Below are 10,704 nucleotides of genomic sequence, written 5' to 3'. Positions count from 1 at the left end.
CATTATCATGTACTGTGCTCCCTTGGTTAATGACTCAGTGCTTCACTGTATTGAGTACTACTTAAAGGAAGCACTGAAGGAGGCAAGGATACAAATGTTTCTCTGGGTGGAGACTTCAATGTCCTTCACCAAGAGTGAATCATTAGCACCACCAATGACTGAGCTGAAGGACATGACTTCTACATTGGATCTGTGGAAAATTGTGAAGGAATCAACAAAAGGGAAAAAACATACTTGTCCTTGTTCTATCAATTTACCTGTCATAGATTAATCAATCCATGAGAGTAATGGTAAGAGTGACCACCATACAGTCCTTGTGGAGACCAAGTCCCATCTTCATATGCAGGATACCCCGTTGTGTTGTGAGGCACCATAAATAAATAATGTCAAACGGATCAAGAAACTCAAGGCTGGGTATCAGTGAGGTGCTGTGGCTATCTGCATTTGCAAAATTATACCCCCATACGATCTGCAACCTCATGGCGTAGCATTTGCCATTTTCCATTACCATTACCATTAAACCAGAGGTTTAACCCTGATTCAATAAAGAGTGCAGGAGGACATGCCAAGCCTACATTAAAATGAGGTGTCAACCTGTGAAGCTACAAAACAGGGCTACTTGAATGCCAAACAGCACAGGCAGCAAATAATAGAGAAAGGTAAGTGATCTCACAGCCAATGGATTGGATTTAGATTCTGCAGACCTGACAACTATAGTCGTGAATGGTGATGGAGATTAAGCAACTCACTGGAGTAGAAGGCTCCACAAAAATTCTCATTCCCATGGACGAGGGATCCCAACACACCAGCGCAAAAGATGACAATGAATCATTTGCAACAATCTTCAGCCAGAAGTGTTGACTGCATGATTCATCTCAACCTGCTCCAACAATCCCCAATATCACAGATGCCAGTCCTCGGCCAATTCAATTCACTCTATGTGATATCAATAAAGAGCTGAAAGCATTCGATACTGCAAAGGCTATAGGCCTTGATAACATTCTGGCATAGTACTGAAGACCTGTGCTCCAGAACATGTCGCACTCCTAGCCAGAATGTTCCAGTACAGCTACAACACTGGCATCTACCTGACAATGTGGAAAATTGCCCAGGCACTTCCTGTACACAAAAACAGTACAAATCCAACCCAGTCAATTACAATCCCATCAGCTGCTCTTGATCATAAGTGATAGAAAGGGCCATTGACAGTACAATCAAAAGACACTTGCAAAGCAATAACCTGCAACTGGGTTTGGGTTCCACCAGGCTCACTCAGCTCCTAACCTCATTACACCCTCGGTTCGAACATGGACAAAAAAGCTGAATTTCAGAGGTGAGGTAAGATGAGAGTGAGCTCTTGACATCAAGGTCACATTTGACCAAGTGTGGCATCAAGGAGCCCTCACAAAATTGGACTGAATGGGAGTTATGGGAAAACTGTGTTGTTTGGAATTATATCTGACAGAAAGGAGGATGGTTGTGGTTGATGGAGGTCAGTCGTCTCAGCTTCAGGATATTTCTGCTGTAGTTTCTCAGGATAGTGTCCTAGCTCCAAACATCGTTGGCCGCTTCATCAATGACCTTCCCTTCAACATCAGGTCAGAAGTGGAGATGTTTGCTGATGATTGCACAATATTCGGTATCATTTGTGACTCCTGAGATACTGAAGTAGTCCAATATTAAATGCAGCAATACCTGGATAATGTTCAGGCTTAGGCTGACAAATGGTAAGTAACATTTGTGCTATACAAGTGCCAGGCATCAACCATCTATTGTGAGTGGGAATCTAACCATCACTCCTTGACATTCTATGACATTACCATTGCTGAATTACCCTGCCATCAACATCTTGGAGTTACCTTTGCCCACCAACTGAACTGGATTAATCAAAAAGTACGTTAGCTGCAGAATACAGCCAGAGATTGATGCTCTGCAATGAATAAATCACTTCCTGACTCCCTAAAGCCTATTCACTATCAACAAGGCACAGTCAGGAGTATGACAGAATTCTCCCCATTTGTCTAGAGGAGTGCAGTGCCAACAACACTCATCAAATTTTACACCATCCAGGACAAAGCAGGGTATCCTGATTGGCATCCAACCACCAGCTTCTACGTTCATTCCTTTCACCACTGATGCACAGTGGCAGCACTGTGTACCATTTACACGATGCATTGTATTAACTCAACAAGGTTCCTTCAATGACATCATTCAAACTTACAACGTCGTCAGCTAGAAGGACAACATGCATGGAAACACCACTTGCAAGTTTGCTTCCAAGCCATCCAAAATCCTAATTTGGAAATACATTGCTTTTCCTTCAGGGTTACCAGTAAAATTCCTGCATCTCCCTTCATAACTGCACTGTGGATGTCCCTACACGACACAGACTTCAGTGATTCAAGAAAGCAATAAAGGATGGGCATTAAATACTGGCCCAGCCATTGATGCCCCACATCCAATGAAGAAAGAAAAGCTGATGGTGGATTTCACAGCTGAAAAGTTTCCCCAGCATATAATACATCCGTGTCCTGGAACTTTATATTTTAATTGAAATCATATGAGAAATGGCAACCACTTCCTGAACAGCCATCGGCAAAATGACATGCTACAGTTAAACTACCACCCTTGATTACATTGTAACTTTTACAGATGGTTTGTGATGTTACAAGTTGCATTAACACCATAGGAACTAATAAGCCTGATTTAGCCAGTCAAAGATTTTATATTATCCAATTGAATATTGACTCCGTACAAATTCCGGACAAGAGATAAACACAAGATTAATAAAAACCTTTCAGGATTTTGCAACAAGAACATAAGGGACAGTAAGCCAAATTCCTGTTTTTTAAAATTCATTTATGGCATGTGGCCTCCCTGGCTGAGTCAGCATTTATCACTCATCCCTAATTGCCCAGAGGGTAGTTAACAGTCAACCATACTGAAGTCACATGTATGCCAGACGAGGTAAGGAAGGTAGTTTCCTTCCTTAAAGAACATTAGTGAACCAGATGGGATTTTCTTTAACAATTGGCAATGGTTTAATGAGCATCATTAGATTCTTAATCGCAGACTTGTTTAAATTCAAATTCCACCATCTGCTATGGCAGGATTAGAATCCAGGTCCCCAGCACATTACTTGGATCTCTAAATGAACAGTCTATTAATATATTACTAGGCCATTGCTTCTCGCTTTTAAAGGTGCAGACATTGCAAAAATCTTGTTGAAAATATAGAAATCAGTCTGGCTGCATGTTACGGTGTTAAAAGTATATCAAATTATTATTTATGTTTAAATGTAAATTATTATTAGATTAAATTATGTTATGTTAAGATTATTGTCATGGTCAGTCTACATTGTGCCAGTGTGGAACAGAATTGCTTCGTATTATAGATATTTGTAAAGGAAAATAGTGTCTGCGCTTGCATCAACTTTTCCCCTTTCTTCCTGTTTCTCTGAAAATGCTGGCTGCTTAACAGGAGTGGATCCACAGATATCACTCACTCTCAGTCCCTTGTCTAAATGGCCTTTTCCCTCAATGACATTGACATTTAATGTTTGTATTTTGTGGGGTGATAGTGTCCATGACTGGAAGTCGCAGTGAGGACATTACAGCTGAGCTTGATCCTGTCCTCAAATAATGCCGGCTGACAATCCTAAATAGCAATCAGGAGTGAAAACCACCTAACCCTACACAGTGAGCCTATCTCCACCCCAGTGGAGATTACATAACACAGCACAAATTGAGGATTAAATCTGGAAACCTCCTGGATTTGATGATTTATTCACCTAGTTGTTTATCAAAGGGGCAATTGATAATTTAATAGTAGCAATATATATGACGGATGTGCAACAAATATATTAACTTTTATAAGCTCAAATCCATTGTTTGAGTATGAGGATGTTTTACAGAAATATATCTAAGATAAAAGCAAATGCTTAACATTTGGAAAATTTAAAATGTTCAAAATAGGAAAACATAAAAGTTTGAGACTCACAGCTGGACTGTAGAGTATAATGGATAACAGATAATATACTACTGTAAATGATATGTAATTAACAGAAATATAGTGCAAAATCCCCTCTCAGTATCAACATTTTATGCTTGACTTGAAAACCCAACACAAAAATTAAAATACTTGAGTCTTATGGCTGAAATTTTCATCTTACCTTGCAATTATTTTCATTTTGAAACTGACTTTAACTATGATCACGATAATAGTCTAACAGCAGTTTCAGTTTTTATAACATAAGGTGAAACTGCTCTAGAAATTTCTATTGAAGTTGAATGTTGCACTCAGGCTCACTGCTCCAATTCAGGTATTTGAGATAAGGGCAGTTGGTTGGTTTACATTTCTGCTTCATAATAGAGAACAACATGATTGTAATTTGAGTATTTGATGAGATATTGAAATACAGTCATTAAACTGAAATATGTAACAGGTAGATGCAGCAAGCATTATGGAAGTAGCTGAGGAATGATCTCATGCATGGAAAATTAACTATTTAAGCACAAGCCTAAGATCATGTTACACTGTCAAGTGTCCACATATGTACTGATATAAAACCAAAATTCCAAAATGATTTCCTTTAAATTAAATAGATTCACAGCACACTTTCAATGAGAGTTAAAGTAAATCAGTGTCCAATCTAACCAGCATCTCAAACAAGATAACCGTATAACAGAATATGTGTGATGTCTCCAAAGTAATGCATTCTGTTTTACCAAGATCATCTGTGGCTGTGGTACACAAACTAGATTACAAGACTTAATGAAGGATCCTGCATTCATTTTAATCAGGGGTTTAGACTTCACTTTATGTTGATGTCTGCTCTGAAATCTCTCTGAAATTCATTGTTACTTGTAGAACATATAATATATTGCACATCATTTTATTGAAGTCCTACAGTGTGAGCAGATTTGTGTATGCAATATGTGATCAAATTTTCTGACAACCATCAGCATGTATTTATTTTAATATGTAGCATGTTCTTCATTGTCAATCTGTTTCTGAAGTTGATAACTGAAGTCTAAGAGATTGTGATAGAAGGATGTTGCAAAATATTTACAGACTAAATATTGGATGTCTACAGAATGAAGAATGAAGTTCCTTGCAGAAAAGTTATAGTTATAATTTATGTTTTTGTAAAGAGAGAAAGGCTATTTGAAACTCAGCCTGGAGTCAGTCAGATGCATGGGCCCAAAGAGGTAAATAAAATATGCTGATCAGCCTGAGGTCTATATGCAGCATTTTCTCTTTTTAGTTTGGACTTCAATTTGTCAATGGGATGTGGACATAGCTGGCAAGGCCAGTATTTACTAGGGAGGGAGTTCTAATAGAAGATTAAAAGTATTACATTAAAACATGGATAACGTTTTGGTTTGCAAAGTTAACAAATATGGAAACATGAATAGGGAAATATAATCAAAAGACATATCAGGATTTTTTTTACTAGCTAATTTGGTTACGTTTGCAATTTCCTGCCAATCTAAAGGACATGGCAATGACGGCGTTGCATGTGGCAAATGATTTAAATACACGATAAAGTGTGTACGTAGCCAGTGCTTGATGCTGCGAAACGGCACTTATTTCTACTCGTATCTGTACTTCAAGCAACAGAAAGCGCGTAAAGGAATAAGCTACGAGTATTATAGTGTTGGGGCGAGGGAGGAAGGGGGGAATCATGTTTGCAGGTTTTTGGCGTTTTTTGTATCATCTGTCAAAACGTTTCTTGCTGGTTTAAAAAAGCATTCTTCACCTTATCTGGCAACGGCCAATGTAATGGTGCTGTTCCAAGTGAAATGAGCTTTCACGAACGAGGCGACTGTTTCCCTGAATAAAAGAGAAGTATTTATCTTGCTGTTAATGCTTAATTAATTTTGAAAATGTATCTTACACTGAAATAAAAGAGAAAAGACCAAGGTAGACAATGAAGTTAAAATGTCCCCTCAGAGCGGGTTCCATTTAGTTCTTCCAATGTCATTCAAAACACAGATAACTTCTCTTCCATCAATTGTTCTCATGAATGATTTATACGTGTCGTGTTATCTGAAGCTTTTTCGGCGTCCCCTTGTGGATTCAGACAGACATTGGTTGCATAATTGTTAATTTTAACACCATAATAGCTTTTGATGAAGAAAAGATTAGACGATTGTGGCAGAATTAATTGAAATGTATCTTCCAATCACAAGGGCTCCATGATTACTTACCTCCTCAAGAAAAAAGACCTACATTATAGTCAATATAAAAGGATGAGAAATAAATTTTCATTACTCCCGCAGGGCTTTATGAGACTTTTATTTCATTTTTTTCAATTGAAATGAATTGTACTCTAAGTCAGGTAGTTTTTTTTTCAAAAATTAAAACGTGTACTAAAATCATTGTTTCATCTTTTTATTTGCTATCATGTTTGGCCTTCATAATAGCAGCTTTGCGTTATAGCGCAAATGAACTGACCACTGCTTGCAGATCAAAGTGAGGCAGACACTCGGACAGGCGAGGTGGCAGATACATCCATGATGGTACCTGTTATTACTGGCAGCAATAGGACATTCACAACACAATGATATAATTTCATTTCAATTAATACACTCAGATTTAAGTATAAAACATAAATAGATCCTATTCAGTGAAGTTAAATCATTGTCAGGTGCTTTCTCTCATCGGGTGTCACCAGCCTCGAGCCTGATCCTAATTAAGCGCACCCGCTTTTTTTTAATCCATCTGTGTCTCAGCAGTTATTTTCTTCACTTGTCTGTAAGGGACTGTCCCTGAAAGTATTGAATGGTTCATCACCGCGTCGGTCGTTTAAAAAAAAAGGTGTTTTCGGTCTCTACAAAAATTAACCTGCAGTAACTTGTGTATAGAGTCATAAAGGGTGATGGGGAGCACACCCACACACAAAGGTGTAAATGAGAAGTAACCTCAGGCACTCGAAATAATTACAAGGATTTAACCAGTGAAACTACACCAATAGATTGACTCGATAAGCAAATTCGGCTTTTAAGTGTTTCTGGAATCAATGAACTACCTGTTTCTTTTGAACAGCAGCATTGTATTCAACTGGACTACGCTTTACGAACCGCGAATGTTTTTAAAGGACAACGAAATGGTTTTATCTTTTCTCCTATTCAGTATAAAAATGTGATAAATCAGGTTTCTGCTCGGCGTAACAATGACTTGATTTAGATTTACCGAGCCATTCCATTCAAAGAAGGAACAAAGATATCCTTTAGAGGATACTTTACACTTCACCTGGACACAAGAGGCCAATCCAGACACAAATCGCGTTACCTAGACAAGGATTCGATTTTTTTTTCCTCTTTCCTTCTTTATTAAAACGCTGTGTTCAACAACTGAACAGGGTAGCAATCAAACCCGAAAAATACAAGAATTTTCAGCGTATGCAATTAAATTAGAAACAAAAAATACCGGCACTGTTTTAAACTTCATAACGATTCGCAAAACGCGCACTTTGAATTTTTTATATGTTAGAGAAATGGTAATTTTATTTAAAAAACGTCAAAACATGCTGGGCCCACGTAACACTTGAATTATAACTAACACGCCAGAAAGTAGATTTACGGCAATGATACAACCGCTGCGCCGAAACTCGCAGCAAACTCCATCAAAACTGTTGGACTCTGCTAATGTTAACTTTAACACTTGCATGTTTCAGTGGGAAATCTTGCCGACGTCTGCCTATTATGTGCAGCTGAAGGTCACACTTTGTGAACACAGTTCTTTGTCATAGACACTTCTTCAAGTTAGCAATTGTCACCGGTTGTGTGCTCCTGTCAGTAGAGGAAAATAATCGACGGTTTCAGCAACTCGGAGGATTCGGAAGTTGATTTTGTCCCGCCAGTAATACTAATGCCAATTAACAATGACAAGCTAGCACCAGATGACCGCGTCAGTGGTCATTCTGGTGTGCTCTACACAGTCACTCGGTGAAGACATGTGACCTATTGTACTGTCTACAGTGCAGCTGGTATTCTATTAATTTGTACTTTATTTTGCGTTTGATCCTTTAGACTGAACGCTGAGGTCAGATATGACTTGTTTCATGTGCAAATGTTACTCGAAAGGACTGACAATAGTCCAATGTCTGGCCGGAGGCAGGGGAGGGGGAACTAAAAAATTCAGTCCAGCTAAGCAATAAATACAAACAGGCAAAATAGTGACCGCTTCACCCACGGCAAGAATTTCGCTCTGCTCCCTTTGTTTTTGTTTGTTTCTTGCCTTTGGAGACAGGTCACATCTTCGGGTATGTTTTCATTAAATCCAAGACGTCAAGCAGAGAGCAAGGCCGTTGTGGTAAGGGGAAAAATTAGACAAAGTGTGAACCAATCATGCAGTAACAACTTTCGAAGTGTACACATTTACAATGTTTGGTTTCCGCTTTCCTTTCCCGCAATCCACGTCTGTTTGGAACAAAAACGGAAGTTGCTGGAAAAGCTCAGCAGATCTGGCAGCATCTGTGAAGAAAAAAATCAGAGTTATCGTTTCGGGTCCGGTCACCCTTCCGCGTTTGTTTGGGATGGGGTTAGTTACAGGTCTCCAGCATCACTTTCTTGGCGACGGCGGATGGTGGAGACATCCAGTAACAAATAGAAGCTACATTTACAAATGCACTGTCTTCCTCGGGGCGTTTCGCGGATACTGGCAGCTATTCACAAGAACAATAGTGATTTTGTCTTATACAGCCTTACAATTTGAAAGTCTGGAATGCAGGTTCTGTCAAAGTAGAATATTTGAACAACGCAGCCGGGTAGTTTATTTCATAATCTCCATGTGCAATATTCGGGATTGCAGTGGCTCCTTGTGCACAGACATTTACATCAATATCTCCTTTGAAATAAGGTAAGGTGACTGCAGCAAAAGGAAACAGTCGTCTAGCTCATCCAAGTCCGTGGTAGGAAATGTATTTATAAATACGCACAGAGACACACAGGTAAGTTTGAACAATCGATTAGAATTGGCTTTCCTTTACAAACAATTACAGTCAATCCCCGTCTACTTCCCTCGAGCACCACCGCCCCCACCACCCCCCGCAAAAAAAAACAGTTTGAGACAAGTTGGTTCCAAGGTACTCGGCAAGCAGGTAACGCCTGACTGAATCACAACTTCCAGTTCCAAGTCTCTGAAGTTTTTTTTAGGGGGGAGGGGATGTTCCGGGGTGGGTAAGCAACGAGTGCGATCCTGTTTTTGAATTAAAGGAAACTTTGTCATTTTGTTGAGACTGTCGTCATAAGGCAGCTGCATAAGCGGCAGGATACGGTTCTATCGTGGGTTTGTTCATCCCGGGCAAGAGGATGTAAGCCAGGGGTGGCTGCAGGGTTGAGGGCGGCCAGGTGCTGCAGTTACAAGGCAGGATGTAGCTGGGGTTCCCGGGGGACGGGTGACTGTGAGTGTGAGCTCCGCTGAAGGCGGCGGCCGCCGCTGCGGCCGCGGCCGCCCCGCTTTGGTAAGCCAGCGGCGACCCGTACGGCAGCGAGCCTGAGGACAGCTCGCTCAGCTTGGAACCCAGCGGGCTGGTGTCGAAGAGCGGGTACGGACTAGCGGGGTGCGGGAACAGCAGCCGGGTTTTGTCGGCCGAGCCCAGCAGAGAGTCCGGCAGCCCGCTGGGCGGCAGCCCCGCTGCCGCCTTCAGGCCGTCCTGATCGGCTAGATAAGGCAGAGGGAAGGCGAACTTGTCCTTCTTGAGCAGGGTCTTGGGTTTGCGGCGGGGCCGGTATTTATAATCCGGGTGCTCTTTCATGTGCAGCGCCCGCAGCCGCTTGGCCTCGTCAATGAAAGGTCGTTTCTCGGACTCGCTGAGCAACTTCCACTCAGCTCCCAGCCTCTTGCTGATCTCCGAGTTGTGCATCTTGGGGTTTTCCTGGGCCATCTTTCTCCTCTGCGCCCGGGACCACACCATGAAAGCGTTCATGGGCCGCTTAACGTGATCCGCGGCTTTAGACATCGTGACAAACCACCCCAGGTGGAGTGGGGTTCGGAGGTGATGGACTAGGCGAGTGAGAGAGGAATCAGTAACAGTCGCAGTTAACAGCCCCAAACTTCAGTTCTAAAACCAGCAACACCAGGCAGCTGTCTGCTGTCCCCAAACTTCCGCTGCAACTTTCCTTTTTTTGAATTCACTTGGTTCACCAGATTGCAGTCATGACAATTGCGTTCGCCCAAAGTGAGTTCCCTGCAGCAGTCATAGACACCCAGCCCCAAGGCAGATGCCCCAAGTTATGTGACTAGCTGGCAGTCCCCTCTCCCTCTCTGTCAGTGTTTTCGTTGCTCCTCGGGAAGGCAGGCCGCCCTCTCTCCTTAGGCACACGCTCTGGTTGCTTCGCAGTGAAGGAAGGCTGACGATCACTGGAGACCATGTGAAGCTCAGTCCGAAAGCAGGTAAAGACTCCGGCACATGCGCAGTCTTTCGCACGCAACCTCACACAACCAGTCAAGGCGTTGTTCCTGAAATGTTTACCCAATCGTTACAGGTCAAGCAGATCGGCTAACTTCTCTCTAATACACAATTCATGTGGAATGGTCAGATTTCCTTTAGTTTCAAGGCTGCCCTGACACTATCTCACTGACTGTTTGGCTCCTGTTTTATTGCTGCATTGTGAGCTGGCGTGTTGTTTAAGCGAGAGTAATCAAGGACTTGATTGCAACCGATAAGTCTTATCGGAAGTTATTATTTAACAAACC

The 10,704-nt window shown here is 41.5% G+C and overlaps 1 protein-coding gene across 1 annotated transcript; it reads right to left on the bottom strand.

The window, feature by feature from the left end:
* Nucleotides 1-7,337: 7,337 nt before the first annotated feature.
* Nucleotides 7,338-10,380, bottom strand: LOC109920626 (transcription factor SOX-21-like). The gene has a single exon (XM_048598036.1). It carries the CDS (start codon nucleotides 9,965-9,967, stop codon nucleotides 9,251-9,253), a length of 717 nt encoding a protein of 238 aa, XP_048453993.1. The 5' UTR covers nucleotides 9,968-10,380; the 3' UTR covers nucleotides 7,338-9,250.
* Nucleotides 10,381-10,704: the final 324 nt, after the last annotated feature.

Source organism: Rhincodon typus, chromosome 6 (assembly GCF_021869965.1).
Source record: "Rhincodon typus isolate 14 chromosome 6, sRhiTyp1.1, whole genome shotgun sequence".
Taxonomy (NCBI): domain Eukaryota; kingdom Metazoa; phylum Chordata; class Chondrichthyes; order Orectolobiformes; family Rhincodontidae; genus Rhincodon; species Rhincodon typus.
The sequence above is the reverse complement of the archived record's forward strand: the minus strand, read 5'-3'. Positions and strand labels throughout refer to the sequence as shown.

Coding starts and splice junctions, on each gene's coding strand:
- LOC109920626 (XM_048598036.1), bottom strand. CDS start 9,967: ATGTCTAAAGCCGCGGATCACGTTAAGCGGCCCATGAACGCTTTCATG.